At 38.9% G+C, this 16,768-nt stretch overlaps 1 protein-coding gene across 6 annotated transcripts in view; it reads right to left on the bottom strand.

Annotated features, from left to right (window-relative positions):
• The window catches only part of UTRN (utrophin), a 387,283-nt gene that overhangs the window by 49,343 nt on the left and 321,172 nt on the right, over window positions 1-16,768 (bottom strand). For all 6 annotated transcript variants that reach the window (XM_074818672.1, XM_074818673.1, XM_074818671.1 and 3 more), the window contains 2 exons: window positions 9,951-10,152; window positions 1,293-1,378 (listed from right to left, as the gene is read on the bottom strand). In XM_074818672.1, coding sequence (XP_074674773.1) covers window positions 1,293-1,378; window positions 9,951-10,152 — 288 coding nt within the window. The remainder of the gene's footprint in view (window positions 1-1,292; window positions 1,379-9,950; window positions 10,153-16,768) is intronic.

The raw sequence follows: 16,768 nt of genomic DNA, 5'->3' as shown, positions 1-16,768 counted from the left end.
CCATTTTTATTTTACTACTAGACACATAGCAACAGCATAAAAATGAATCTGACCTAGTAATTTCCTTGTTCTACTTCAGTGCCTGTAATTCACTGACATTAAGTATACTAATTCATTACTGATAGCAATTTAATGTGAGTTTATTCCCAGGTTTGGGGCTTTTTTTAAACCACCTTTTGGTAGGGTTATTATTCTGTTATCCACAGCCTAACTAACTTTACAAAAACTTTCTATTTCACACCAAATGGCAGATTACCCCCTGAATTGTCATTACTGAACAAAGGTATGCCCCGCCAAGCTCTGTTAGTTAGGGACTAACTCATAGATATGTGAAATGACATAAGGAAAAAAAAACCCAAAGTCTTAGTATGCCATTCAGATGCCAAAATATGCCCCAATGCACAAGATACCTGTACTTTTAGGTATTAATAACCTTAATTACAAGATTACCTACAAATGCTTCTAAGGAGAGCAGAAACAGCTGCAGCGCTTCAATGGTACACGGCAAATACAGTTTCTATGCATTTTACATGTGTTTCCGAAATGTGTCAAGTACTACTGCAAAGAATAGCAATTTTAAGATGACGTGAATTATATATAACTGTCCATCACCTAGGATGCTCTTATATAGGACTTAATCTCTTGTTCTGTATTTGTCAGGGGGGTTTGCCACGAAATTACTCAATTCTCTTCTGCTTCTGCAATTATTTTTGTGAAATATTTTCATACTACTCAGTATTTCTCAAGCTTGTGAGATTACTTAACATAATTTAAACTTTCATTGCACAATCCTGGCAGAAAGCACATATACTGGAAAGCTATTTTCAGAGTTCGTATCATTTTTCTTATAGATCACAAAATACAATTGCTGGATTTTGATGTACTTCCTTGCTTTATCAGACATATCAGTCTGTTCCAATCAACACTGACTTGCTTGATTTTTCCCCTACACAAAACGTACACACACACAAAAGAGAAAAGAATCAGTCAAACAGAATACTTCTCTAGCTACCATATGGCCACATTCTCCTTTGCTTTTGGGGAGTGCAATACTGTGCATTATGGCGATGCAAAATTGACATCAATACTTTCCAGTCAGGATATAAATCCTACTTTCTCCATTGTCAGTGATGATAATGAAAACAACAATTCTGTTTGATTTACTCACAAGAAAACTGTCTTGCTACAGGCCTGAGAAATGTTTTACTATAAATTTTGCCTCAATGTGTGTTGTTATTGTACATGACTTAATTATATAAAGTAACCATTTTATAAAATGCATTCTTCCTTACATCTGTACTTCTCTTCCAGAAGGCCCTTAGAAAGAGACATCAAGCCAATTTTCAGGGACTGCACTCGAATTTTTCCAGTTCGGCCACTGAAATTATAAAGATAAGACAATTTAGTACAGTTTCATTTTATTTCATTCCAGCCGAAGTCTATTCAAAAATGTAAAAGCATTGGTGAGTTCTACTTCAAATACACTTCAAATCCCAAAACAAATTAACACTACAAATCACATTAAGAGCGCTTCCCTTACAAAAGCTCAGCTCGCCTTTTAAGTGGTTTACATGTCAAAACAGTTCGTATCACTCCAAAAGGGCAGACATTTAGCTCTGTGAAGCTCTCAACTTGATTTAATAATGTGCTATACACAGAAAAAACACACGAGCACACAGTAGGAAAGCCTATTACTCAGTGTGAAACACAAGGACTGCAAAATAAAACCAAGTTTTCATATCAAAGCAATTCATTCATTTTTTTCACTTCATTTTTCTCCTTTATGTTTAAAATGCTCTGATATACATGTGTACCAGGACATAAAACAGCCAACCACATACAGTAAATAAATGATGTGGTGCTGTCATTCTTTAAGCAGTGTGACTTCAGGCTTATCTTGTCCAACGTGAAAAAAAAAAAAACCAAACCCAAAAAACCACATATCAAACTAAGCAACTCAACAGATAAGTAGGTATCAAAGCAAGTGATTTGAAACCCGCAAGACAAACACTATTGAAAAGGCACTAAAGCAATAAACCCAGGGTACATGGAAAATGACAACTTAAAAGTTCAAAAGATCAGTGCAGAAAGATATTCTTAAAAGAGCTGATGATTTCTTCTTTGAAAGACCAAAAACATGACGCAATTTGTCTTCAGGTGAGACATGGCAAAAAAATGAGAAAGCAGTTAAACTGCATATGTTATACACAGCCCCCTGCATTTAAGGTTAGCTGGGTCCTTCACCAGCAAGTAAGATAATACTAAAATTAATATCACCCCGAACATTACTTTGGCCCCTACTGTCATGCAGAAGTGATATAATCCTTTAATTACTTCTGGAGTGATTATTAGATATCCCTTTCTGTCCTATCCATTCAACATATGGTCTGCTGTCTGATTTACTTCACAAATGTTGTGCTGAATACAAAATTATTAATTTACTCCAGGGCTCTCAGTAAATTAGCTAATCACCTTACAAATATTAATGCATTTGTCTTCACAACCATAACCTCATCTAGTGAGACTAGACAGCATTATCTTCTCCATTCCACAAGCTGGAACAGAAGTACAGAGAAATTATTGCCAAATTAATCAAAAACACTGTTACTTTTACTGCCTAGTTTGAAAATCAGGACCCGATCTTCCAGAATGTTATAAAAGTGCCACCTATTTTATACACTCAAGCTTAGCTTCAAATTACCTCTTTCAATCACAGACACTACATCATTCTGGCATACCTTAACATGTAAATTGCTCGTTTTGCAACCTTGATAAAGTTCTTTCCCCATTCTTTCCCGTGTAGGGTTGTCTGGGTTTTAATTTTGTATTCGACAGAAAAACAAAGCTGAACATTCATCTGGGTTTGATTTAACTCAGGACTGACTACAGCATTTGTTTATTAAAGGCAGAAACTCAGAAAAACTTTTCAGCTAAAAAGTCAGGGCACATCTGTGAAGGCTTCAGACTTCTCCAGATTTCAACAGATTGCTATAGCGACTGTGAAAAACTTCTTTTGCACAAAAAGCATTTTCTCAATAATTTATAAAAAGAATTAGGAAGCCTGCAATATTACATTTTTCTGAAGAGCAACGTATTTCCCCCAGCCTTTTTCTTGGGAACAGCTAAATATTAGCACTGAAATTACATATACAGTAAAAAAAAATCCCACACCAAAACCAAACAACCCCTGCCTCCACTAAACCTATAGACTTTGTAGCATTCACACTTCCAAATCATTGGTTTAAGTTTGCCCAGCTTAGAGAGTCACAAAGCCACTGAGGTTGGGAGGGACCTCTGGAGATCATCTAGACCAATGTCCCTGCTCAGTCAGGTAGAGCAGGTTTTCCTGGATCATATCCAGTCAAGTTTTGAATACCTTCAAGGATGGAGACCGCACAGCTTCTCTGGGCAACCTGTGCCACTGTTTGAGCACCCTCACATTAGAAAAACCCTCTTCTTACATGATTAAGCACAACCTCCTGCGTTTCAGTTTGTGCCCACTGCCTCTTGTCCTGTCACTCAGAACCACTGAGAAGAGTCTGGCTCCATCTTCTCTACTGCTCCCACTGGGTATTTATGCACATTGATAAGATGCCCCTGAAACTTCTCCAGGTAGAAAAGTCCCAGCTCTCTCAGCTTCTCCTGATACAGCAGGTACTCCAAGCCCTTAAGCACTGGACTCACTCTATTTTGCCCATGTCTCTTTTGTCCTGGGGAGCCCAGAACTGGACCCAGCACTCCAGATGTGTCTCACCAGTGCTGAGTAGAAGGGAAAGATTACACCTCCCTCAACCTGCTGGGAAGGTTCTTCCTAATGCAGACTGGGAGACCGTTGGCCTACTTTGCCACAAGCACACGTTGCTGGCTCATGTTCAGCTTGGTGTCCACCAGGACTCCCAGGGCCTTTCCTACAAAGCTGCTTTCCAGCCAGTCATCCCCCAGCCTGTACTAGTGTATAAGGTTATTCCTCAGGGAGAGGACTTGGTACTTCCCTTCATTTAACTTAAGGAGATTCCTGTTGTTCCCTTTCTCCAGCCTGTAAAGGTGCCTCTGAATGGAAGCACAACCACCTAATTGTACTGTGTGTACAAACATCTAAAAATCAGGCCTTACAGTGGGAAGGTTCAGGAAGTTTTTTAATGCTTGAATTCATACAAAATTTATGGGTCTAGTATTTAGAATTTAAGTGCCAGCACACTATTCAGATTCACTAAAGCAATACAAGCATGCTTGTCATTACAAAATCAATTGATAAGACCATTTTGGAAGCTCAGATTTTTTTTGTTCTGATTCTGATAAATGGAAGTCTGAATCATTGTACCTCTATTAACTGGTTTAGAGCAAAGTTGTCCATTCTCCATCAGTACAACAGTGAAAGGCAGTATAAAAATGGCACATTATTGAACTCTGACCTATCTTCAAGTGAAAAATAGCAAAACCATTATAGCTGCTTGTCAGAAACACTATTCTTGTTTACTGAAGTCCACTTGTCCCTCTGGATATACCTGAGCCCTCTTTCCCCAGGCAATACAAAGTCTAAGGATTCATTGCCCTTATAGTGTGATGCTGATATTCTTCTTCTTCCTCAGATGAACTGGAATTTTATCATTTTAGTGGCGGAGGGGAGAGGAAAGAGAAGTGAGAGGAAATAAAGAATCCTTGGTTTTTTTAAGTGACTCTGTTGTCTCTACATATGCACCGGGCAGGCTCTGGCCTATATGCTCAGGTATGATCCCCCTGTTGCACCTTCATCCATTGCCAGTCAGGAGCTGGCACAGAACCCAGAAGTAATTCAACTTCTAAACCTGCCAAAATAGGCGTTTAAAAAAAAGATACACATCATTTCCAGGCATGGTAGGAGAGTGAATTGAAAGCATATACTACAGAGAGGGCTAGTTTAGTGGGAATTCAGCTAACTAGATCATTTGGTCAAGGGCATGGGAGGGTACGACGCTGCACAGGTAGAGAGGTTGGATTGGGACTGGAGCACATAGAACTTTATTGCGTTGTTTGGACTCTCCATCCAAGCAGACAGCAACCATTCAGCTGCTTCAGAGATCCAACACAGCTGCAAAGAATATCAAAAAGCTACTTTATATAAAAACTGATGACTGTCACTACCGTACAATAATGTAAGCAAATAAGGACAAAAAAGGGTAAGCTAGAAATGGCTGTAGTAGAGAAAGGAAGAAAACTTTTATCCTATATCCAGTATCCTATAGGAGATACTGGAACTACAGGATGCAGAAGAGGAGACGGGGGGAATAACAGGTAACACAAATAACAGGGGCAACAGACACGAGCCACACCTCATGAGTTCCCTTGCTAATACTGTAACAACTGAACTCCAAACAAATGCAACAAGTACAATCCCAACATCACTACATCAAGCACAAGCTGTGTGGAGCACTTAGCAATCATATAATACAGTGTAGCACTACTTGGCCACAGGAACATCTCAGCTTCAAAACAGTGTGCTAAATCTCCAAACTAACATCACTGTTTCTGCTCAAACACCTCGGAAATTCAATGACAGACATTAAGGCAAGGTTAAAATTATCTGACGGTATGTCTTTCCAGGAAAATGAGTTTACCAAACTTTCCAAAAACTTTCCATAATCATGCAACCATCTTATGCAAACTTTATTGCCTTCTCTAAGTAACATCCTAACACAGTTAGGACCCAAAAGACAGGCTGAGTCTACACCATAGTCAAAACAGAGGCCTTTAACACCTGTAAATTTTAAATGTACTAATCAGGATATAATTAATACTAGATTGTTGAATATAAGTGCACAAAACTATTGTTTACCAACAGTGGTATGCAAGTATTCTGTAGCATTGTGATGGCATAGCCAGTCATAATATATAAGCATTTTACCTAAGTATGTGAACAATGTTAACTCCAAAGGGGCAAACAATAACAGGCACAGCTGTACACAGGGGTTAGCCAGATAACAAAAAACTGACAGACAGAGGGCAAGATTAAGTATAAGAGATTGAAAACAGGAATCACAATAAGAATGACTGACAAATCAACAGAAAACAAGATAAGGAATATCAAATCCAGAGGAACCCTATGTCCCCCAGGGATGGGGGGCAATCGTATAAAAATATCAGGCCCTAGCAAGGAAAATTGGAGAAGAAAAAAGATGATCCCACTTCAGTTTAGGCTTCTCTTGTCAAAGAGCTCTCAAGCCTAGTCAACACTGACACTGCGACTAAGGACTACCAAGGACCACAGCTATCCGTTATCTGTGTAACCCAGCAACAGAAGGCAGCAGCCTGTTACACCTCTGAAGTCTCCACAAATGCCTCCCCTTGATCAGCCACAGAAGAGTCTGACCAAGGACCTAATTTTCGTGCCCTACAGAGGGCCTTGTCCTTCCTAGGACGCTTCTTACTACTATCACAGCTTGCTAAGCTGCTCCCACAGAGTCCTCTATGAATCAAGAGAGTTATCATCAACACAGGGAATGCAACTGGAGGGCATGCAGGAAATTTCCATCAGCTATCGTTAAAATCACAGCATAAAGTTAAGGCTGACTGAGCAGGTCTCTCATCCTTCTCATTCCTCAGAAGTTCAGATTTTGCTGAAATTAACACGCTGGTAAGGCCTGGGATATTAACTCAGCCTGGTGGTAGAATTTGCCAGGTGTATGAGTGCAACAATAAACAACGAAGTTGCAGTTCTTCAGGGGAAGACTGGGCCACAGAGAATGATAGCTTTGATCATATGGAAAATGTTAGCGTAAGCACCATACCCTTCCTAGACTAATGCACCAAAAAATTTCAATTTAAAAGAAGGCATTATCAAAAGTATCTTAACATCAAAAAAATCCAAGAAAATTTAAAAGTTGAAATACAAGAAGTCAGATAAACATTGCAAGACATTAAAAACTGCACGTAAAGGATTCTTTATGGGTAATTCTGATTGAAATAATGAGTCATTGCCCACAATTACTACATGTATTCTATATTATGTATGACAGACTTTAAAATATCTGAGACAACTCATTTCAAGGGGTGTTAAGCTATTCCATTAGTACTGAAAGCTATCAGTCCATTTCCTGTAAATGATGTTTGGAGATTTTAGCAAATTTGACAGTATATGCTCCAGAACAATAACTGGCGGCTATTGCTTTTGGATGATTTAAACACAGGCCTAGCCAAATGATTTAACAGAGCAAACAATTTCCTTCACAGCTCTTATTGTAAAATGTAATGCATTTCTTTTTAATTTTATTTTTAAAAAAATCTCTGGACTAACCAAAACAGGAACTTTAAGTTTGGAAAATGTTTATAAGGCCTATGTTGCTGCCTTGAACAACCTTTGAGTACTTGAAGAAGTAAAAGTCAATGACCAAATTTAATGCTTCTCTCCCCTACTCAGCTTGAAGAATGAATCGTTCCTGATGTGTCAGAAAATACCAGAACACAACAGACTTTTTCTAAAAACAAATTGGTTCTTTTTAAGGGCCAAAGACATCTGTAGGTAAGTCTGAAGAACTACTCAGTTTGCCATCAATCTGTGAATCAGTAATTAAATCTCAGGTTAATAGCACACAACTAACAGATGCTCTTTGTAGGCAGTTTAACGATTTGAAACATTGTATATGTATAACACCAATGCAATAAACAATGGAAATGCCAAGACACAAATTAGCTCTTTCCTAAAGGCCAATTTAAAAAACCAAAACCAAAAAACAGCTTAAAATTGGTGCCTGTTCTTTCAGCATTTTTTTCCTGGAGTGGATTTGAAAAGTGAGCAAGGATATACCTGTAAAAGGTAATTTTATCTCAGAAAACTTTCATCCTCCATTTTTCAAAGTTTGACTAAAGATTGAAGTCTTTCATCAGCTTGAAGAATTACCTACACTAAAGCTTTCAACATAATAATCAAGGGGAAACAGGAGCAACAGGAAACATTACTGAAAGGTTTGTTGCTTACTACATGCAAATTAAATATAAACAGATTAAACAATTGACTTCTAACTGAAGTTAGGAAGCAAAGGTAAACTGAACAAAATAGAATGGATTTGTGATCAATCTGAAAAAAAACCCAACTAGTAACTACAAAAAATTCTCTGACATTATTAAGTCTCTTATTCTAAATAACCAATAGCATTTAAGTCAAACAACCCACTTGATCTACTGCTGTATTTGCAAATGATGCATTTCTTCACCCACAATACAGAGCTCTGCAAAATAAAAAAAACTGCAGGAAGAACTCCCTGTCATTATTTGATGGGCTCTCCAATTTTCCAGCAGAAATGATGAGGAGTCCAACTAACAGAAATGTCACAGTATTTAACAGCAATAGTTGAATGCCAAAGCATAATAGGTAGTCAGCGCATAAATGATAAATGGTCATATGTACTCTGTTCCCTCCTTCCCTCTCCCCTACCACAACATTTAAAATAAAAATAAAATAAAATATCCACAAAGTATAGGAGTACTGGTGTATAATCCTCTGGGGGGTGGGAAAATCAAAAAGCTATGAACTGTTACAATTTGGCCCTGATTAAGTGAGTGAACACAGTAAAGATAACACATATATCAACAAGTAACAGCTCTCTTTTGCAATGCCAGGTATAAGATATTTCTATCATTATTCAAGAAATACTTTTGCTCTTTCCATCTTCAAATGGGGAAAAAGAAAAGAAATTTGGTAACCAACCTCATGCAGCTTAGAAATTCTTATTTGTAATTCCATGTATAACTCTGAACTAAAGCATATATTCAATTAGACATACTGAAGCTGACTACCCCATGTATTGCACTACTGTGTCTTTAGTCAGCTCCAGAAGAGTCCTGAAATGCCTTTGCTCAAGCAATGTAAGGAGATACATTATAGGGAATGGAGTTGCTGATGGAAACCAAGTCTTTTCCCAGTTTTTACTAGAAAAGGCAGATGAGAATAGTGAATGCCACTAAGAAAAATGAACAAGAAACTCATGACTGAAAAGCCCAACTAAATAAAAACATACTGATTGTAGGTCATGCAGGCTGACAGTGCAAGGCATGACAGAGAGGTCAGAGTTCAACGTTCAGCAGAAGAAAGAAGTGTCTGGAGGCTCAGAAAGGACTGGGCAAAACCACAAGGGGCTGCTGGAGAGGACCTTTTCCTCTGAGTGAGACTTAGTGCTCTCCCTGGAAATAGCGGATCTGCATTTAAATAAACCCACAAGTTCTTACAGTAAAGTATCCTGAAACATTCTTGAGGCAAACACAACTTTGCTGCCAGGACCAGGGCAAGTGGATCACATAGCACCAGCACTCAGAACTGATATAAGGCAGGAGCTGCATCTGCTGGAAGTGAGCCAGGACCAGGAGACCACTGACCCTCCAAAATCAGACAGGCTTTAGCGCCGAGATCATAACAACCACCACTCAACAGAGGATTCAGGACAGGGAGCTCTGCCAGGATTATGGCATGCAAGTAACTAAGTGTAAAATAAATAACAAAACTGTCCCCACCTGCAGCAGATATAGGATCTGGTACAAATGGCAAACAATCTGGGCAATTTGGAACATTTACAGTAGCAACACAGCTAAAGCAGTGTACCCAGTTCTCTACTCACATATACGTTTCTTGAAATCCTTTCAGTGTTTCCTTGGTAGTAGTATAAAAGCAGTGTAAGGTTATCTGAGCAGGACAGCATAAAAAACACCGCATTGCAAGCAACTGCACTTTCATTACAGAATCAAAAATATCAAAAGATATAACTTTTTATTAAAGACCTTCTTAAGGCTTTATAATTTTTCTATTATCATAGACACTTGCTCAAGAAAGTAACTCAGAAAAACTATACAACAGACCTATAAGTCTAGCATTTTTTATAAGTCACATATGCAAAAATTACCAATTCTATCTCCATGGCTTTTACTTTGTTAATATTACATTAAATTCCTGGGGTACACACTGTGAATAAAGACTTGTTACTTACCTATCATATACATTGAGTAGCCAGTTAAGACACATGTCTACACAGAGAGGAACATTCACCATATCTTTGTGTTTCTCTTCAAGTCCACTGTAGATGGTAGTGAGACAGCTGATCACATCCTGGACACCAATCAATTGGTCATTTTGGCTCAACTTGTGCTGTTTGAAAACTTCACTTGTTGTGTTCAGGTCCAATAGATCCACTAACAAAAAAAAAAAAAAAAAAAAGAAAAAGAAAACAGGTCTTCATTAGGCGTTGGAATGGGCTGCCCAGGGAGGTGGTGGAGTCCCCATCCCTGGAGGTGTTTAAGAGTCAGGTTGACATAGCGCTGAGGGATATGGTGTAGTTGGGAACTGTCAGTGTTAGGTTAATGGTTGGACTAGATGATCTTCAAGGTCTTTTCCAACCTTGATGATTCTGTGATTCTGTGAATATAGATGCTCAAGCATAGCACTCACAATACTTGTCCATGTGTGTATTGTAGCAAACACTGCAGTCAATTAGCCAAGAAGTACCTTTCATTTAGTAACATTATAGTGAAAAACTGTTCTCTGTGAGAAGTCAACAGCATTTTGGTACTGTATACATTTAAAAAAACAGAATCATCAAGAACACCATAATGACGCAGCACAGCTCGGAAGAACATTTAAAAATTAAGCCACTGAGGTAGTGTGTGTAATTAGATGACCCTAACTTCAGATGTATGCACACTGGGAGTTCACTAGGTTAGAGGATTCTACAGATTTACCATAAAGCAGAATCCTATTAAATGACTATAACTTTTGCTTAAATACAAAGCAAAGCAAAGTCTTAGATAACAATGTTACCTTAAATGTAGTAGGAATGTACTGAGGCCTGATTAACTGAACACCTTTTGCTAAATTAGGGCTTAAAGGAAAGCAGGGAGAGGGACACAAGGGAAGTATTTATTGTAGTTTTCCAGAACACTAAATGGTATGTTTTCATGAAAAATATTTTAATCTCCTTTATTACAGGATTCTTTCTATAAGCAGTTGGTGATGCTATGGATATCCTACAGGTGATAAGGGTTTTGATCCTAAAACCACACAAATGTGACTGTGAAAATCTGGGGTTTTGCATGGTGAAAATAAAAAGCTGTCAAGAGCTCTTCTAATTCCTTTTTCAAAACAAAGTGGAAAAGAGGAAACTTACTTTGCTGTAATAGAAGGAAGAACAATGTAAGTCAAAGGGTGGAGTAATCCTCAGTGACTTTTTTTAACAGAAGCGAGGACTTTAGCAAAAAACATAGTTGCAATATATTAGTATGCTTGCTACAGTGTATAGAACATGAAGTTGAAGTAAATTCCAAGCTCAGAGCTGTTTCTGGAGAGCCAGTAACACATTTACACTATAAACGTCATCTCTCAAAGCAAATGAAACATGACAATCTCAGATGTGTTGTAAAATTGCTGTGCACCAATAATGTCAAATAAGCACCCCAGAAGGACACACTGTGCAAATCAGGTAAGTCTAGCTTGGGCTGGAAAATAAGTAGAGCAGAAAAAAGACAACCCTAACCATTATGGGCAGTTCTGTCACAAACTTAATGATCATCTACCAAAAAATAAGGTTATGGACCAAAAGAAGTTTACATTCCTAATCCTCTTCCCCAATCTACCCTTCCTCACATCCTTGTAAAATGAGAAACAGCACCTCACAGCCCTTGTTTTCCCTCTCCCTCACTGACATCAGTACATTCTATTCTAACTTTACAGCATCAGACTGGCAAGGGTCTACATTTGTTTGCTTTTTATTTTCTTTTTTGTTTTCTTTTTTAAAGCCCATCTCTTGGTCTTGCAAACAAATGCCAGTCATGTATTTACCAAACAGGCACTGCTAATTGCAGCAAAACACCTTGCCGCTAGTTTGACCTGAGGTAGCTGAAGTATTCGGCAGTACACTGCAGCATAATCTTCTACAGTAGTTGGAAAATATGTAATACACTGGAAAAGGCTCACAGGCATATTTAAAAACAAAACAAAACCACCCCACATCACAATGCAACAGGGACTACCTTTTTGAGGGGTGGAGGGAGGGGTGTGAAGCCAGGTGCAAAACTATAACATGCTATTCAATCACATAAATATTGCTCTCAGGAGAGATGGACACTTTTCATGCTTTTCCTTCATGACCTACAGAAGCAAACATACCTCAAAATAACTGCAACCAATTTGCTGGGGTTTTATTTGTTGTGGGGTTTTTTTCCAACCTGTTTTTGTGAGGTACTTAGTGGTTGGCTAAAAGCAGGTAAGCAGCTTCCTAAAACAGACTGATAGCACCCAAACCCCTTTTTAAAGCCAGTGAAAACTTGGAATGCCAGAAAGTTGTAGCCTTTGGGCTTGGCTTAACATAACCATCCTTGAAAACAGCAATTCAACAGACACTGGAGTAAGCATGCTAACTTCATGTCTTTATCTGCTGGCATTAAGATCTCATGTTCACATTTCTGCCAACAGATTCTAGAGGGAATCAGGAGAGGTATTTTCAGTATTTTCATACTAAAAGGAAACTCTGCTGCTGTACTAATGCAAATTAAGCAAAACTTACACTTTTTGATGATGACATTCATGGAGAATAACGAGAAGAAATTACTTTCATCCCTGCTTACTTCAGCACTCACCTGGCTGAATGAACTTTGGGTACAGGCAGTTACCCTGTCGTCGTAAGGTCTACCCACTAGCAGCACAGCTGGATTGGTCTGATGTAAAGAGGAATTATTTTCTCATTACATTTCCATTTCTGAAAGGTTTTAAATAAACTGTGTCTATGCAGATGGGGAAAAGCTAACCTGAGACTCACATGACATTGCTGGCATGAAGCCTACTGTACACAGCTTTTACTGTGTTTTTGCGGTACCATTCTGCATCTGCTCAAACGTGCTGAACGACCGATCCTGCTGTTAACCAAAAAATGGACACAAGGTCATTTCTTTCCTTTCTGTAGCGAGGAGACTTTCCCAAAGGAAAACTATAAACAGAAACCATGTCATTCAGCACGATTCAAGCAGATGTGAGTGAGTGACTCAGGAGCAAGTAATGATACGCAGCTGCTAATGGCAAATTTGAAGCTGCTGTAACCCCACAGAAAATAGGCAGGCATTGCTATGGAGCTTTTGTGTTAGAAAGACCTTATGAATGCTAGCAGTTCCTGCAAAAGACTGCATGGCTGAGGAAAGCCTACACAGGTCTCGCTTTTAGTCCAGTATGCCTTAATGTTCGTTCCTTAGCCTTGTGCAGTTGATATTGCTATTAGCATTCTTAAATTTTAAATCACCTAGAGGAGTTCTGTGACAGAATTCTGAATATACATGGTGGTTTTGTTCCCTTTTTGCCTTCCAGTACTACACTTCAGTATCTGGGGCAATATCATTTCTTGAAAACAAGCTAAAGTATGCTGCACGAGAATAAAATATTATAGTCAGGGCCTGGTGCTGCATAGCTGTCCACTATAGCTGCAACACAGGATACTCCCTCTGGCCCCGTTCTGCTGCTGCTATAGTGGGGAAGTGCTCTCAGTACATCTGCCTCACATAATCTGAGACAGAGAAGCTAAGAATTTGTTCTTTCCAACCTGCAGTCTTTCTTGGCTTTCTGCAAAATAAACACATGTAGGTACATAGACACATATTAGTCTCTGCAGGAAACTACCTTCCAAAAAACAGAAGATGAAACATGATTCTACTTTCCCACTTCTCAAGGAGGGTGGGGAGAGTGGGAGAGAATAACTTCCCCAGAACCATGGTTTTTTGACATTTACAGAGGCCAAAGACTCAGAGAGAGATTTGGCATCAGCAAAGTTTTCCAAAGTACAAATCTCAAATTACATACTCCTGAACCTGCTTGTATAGCACTAATACTGTGTTACCAGTCCTCACTGCAAAGTCAGAATCTTATCAGGTGCAAGTGGGATTGTGCATTCTGCTCAGCTGCACCCTTGGAGTTCTCACCAAAAAGGCCTTTGCAGTTACACACATACTGCAGCTGTGACAGCAATTTGTCACATTTTAGAGTTTATAATGACCTCATTTTCTAGAGATTTGTTTTGACATTTTATTTGCTTTAGCACATAAGCCTTTCTAAAGCATTCTGCATCCAAACATCTTTAAAAACCATCCACAGTTAAAATTACAGGAAATACAATGAAAGGCTAAAGTAAATCAGACCAGAGAATGAATGGCAGGGGCACAGAAGATGACTCTTCCCCTACCTTAAAACAAACCCACCAACCAATAAAAGTCAAGAACAGAATTCTAGATAGGGTCTAACCACTCTCCCCTTCCTCAGAGAGGAGGTGCTAGCACATGCTGTGTTTTAGCTATCTCAGAAGCCTTTCATGGGACATAATCAGGCTGAGAATCATCACAGTCAAAAGCAATTTGATCTGTTCCCTGGCAAGAAATAATCAGCCAGGCAAACAATTGCAAAAGGAACAGCACTGATAATATTTTTTGAAGGTGGTCTTAAAATTGTGCCAGATCATAAAGAGTTCCTGTTCAGAGACAAAAAATTCTTGTAGCATTTAGTTTTGTGGATAACGTGCAATGTCTTTCTTAAAAACCCACAATGTTGTGGTCTCACAAGTTGCACCAATCCTTGGTCAAATATGTGCATGTAATAAGGACACAGAGATGGAGTAAGCAAACAGCTTCATAAACAACAAGGCAGATTGGCTCTATAGAGACGACAGGTTTACTCCTGGCTCTTTCAAATTGGAATATTCTCTTTACTTCTTACTACTTCCCTCTGTCCTCCTTTCACCTCCCTCCCTCCCTCCCCTGAAACTGGACGCAATATTCACTTCAGTAGGAGAGCACTTTTGAAATCTGTGAATGACGAGAGCTAATCATTGCAGTTATTACAGAAATCGATATATTTTGCAGTAAAAGCAAGAGCAGTAAGTATGTTCCTCCTCAAAGCTTATTAGAAGTAATGAAAGTGAAGTTTGCTCTATACGGGTCGCTAGACAATCCGTATGCCTGTCAGAAATAGGCAGCCTGATTAGCATCCATCATGTGCAGTCTGTTTTTTACTCTTCCCTCGGGAGCAGCACACACAAGGAGAATTTTACTTTGCTTTCTAGTTTCTTGCTTTGCTTTTGGTTTTCAGGTACATGTTGATACATACTTTATACCCTGCACACTGATATGCAGAAAGCTCATGACACTTTTAGTCTTGCTGGGAGACTTGGCTGCGACCGTATCTCTTGCACAGAGCAGCTCTAGGCTACGCCAAAGAAATACAGTTTTTCTTTCAATACCATCAGACAATCTTTCAAAGAACAGGTTCTGTTTTTTTTCCAAATGTAAGACCTTGAACTCAAGATCTCGAACTTGATTTGAAATTCTGTGAGAAGCCAGCACAGCATACCAAGAAGTAGCTGTGAGGTACTACCAAGAGCCTGTGCTGTTTCACAGATGCATTCTAGCTTTCTGGAGTAACTGGCTACCATCTCAGGCACAGCTTAATTTGGTATAATGCATATCTGAAGTCCAGCCAAGAAGGTACTGCCAAGATCAGACTGCTGTCTTCTAGGATGGAAGGAAAACTAACCACCTGGGGGGTGAGAAGGGACCCCTCTTTGCACAACTCCTTCCTTGCTTGCATCTTTAGGATAGCTTTGCCCTTCTTGTGTTCCTACTCAGACTGCAGTATTGTACACCTTTCAGGGTTGAAAAGTCCTTCCACAGAAAGGACTCCTGAATTTAAACAAGAAAATTTGGTTATGTACAACTTTTTTTATACCAGCTGTTGCCAAGACTGTTTGAAAGGTCTAAAATCTGTGACGTTCACACTCATTGACAATACACATCTCCTTCCAAAATTGTCCAGTTTCCTTTTCTTTTAATACTTCACCCTATATTCCTTCTGGTAGATGTGTGTTTTTATGTATTTTCATAGTCCTAATAGTTTTAAAAATTCATACCCTCATCATCTCTACAAAACAATTTTTTGTACTCCTTCCTTTTTGTACATTTTAATCTCTCCAGTTCTATGTTTCAGCTAGTTTTCTTCCACACACCTCTTCTCTGCCTTCTCACAAAATCTCACTTCCTTCTAAGCTTTCTGACCTTTCAGATATCTTCCTTGTCTTTGTGTCCTGCCTCTCTCTATAATGTAAACCGTTTCAGTATTACAACAAACTATTCAATTCCTTTTCTCTAAAATAAATATTGAGCAGTTACAATCTAGCTCAGCTTCCCAAGAAGGTACCATCTTTTTTTTTCTCATCCTGATTCTCAAGCACAATGCAGAAGTACCAGTGGCAGGATGACGCCAAAGTGTACTCTGAGTTTGCTTTGCACAGGAGACCAGGCAAGAGCCCAGAACCCCAGTGTGGTACTTGTTATGTGACTCAGAGAAGTCCCAAGTCCAGAGGCCAGAAAAAGATATCCTGATACATCACTTCTGAGGCTGCTTTGAACATGGTAGTCATGCAACTTGCTGCTGAATTAAACCATCATTGTGATATAATATCAAATGATTTTTAAATACCTAGCAAATATAGAACAGAACATGAAGTAGTTTAGACAGCTGAGCCTACTCAGTAGACACCTATCCCTTCCCGATGATGAAATCTATGCACTCTTCAGAGTGGACTGTGGCTGAATTATTAGACTGTTTAAGAACAGGGACAAATGCCAACACAGAGCATCCAATGTGCATATCAAATGCATTGTTATTACCTATCTGAATTTAAGACCCTTTCCCACATCCCAATATATATACACATACTACTACTGCTAATAATAGCAGTTTGCTTTGTCCTAGTAGCTTTTTGTGATTAAAATGTACAGCAAT

This window comes from Strix aluco, chromosome 3 (genome assembly GCF_031877795.1).
Source record: "Strix aluco isolate bStrAlu1 chromosome 3, bStrAlu1.hap1, whole genome shotgun sequence".
NCBI classification, from domain to species: Eukaryota; Metazoa; Chordata; class Aves; order Strigiformes; family Strigidae; genus Strix; species Strix aluco.
The sequence above is the reverse complement of the archived record's forward strand: the minus strand, read 5'-3'. Positions and strand labels throughout refer to the sequence as shown.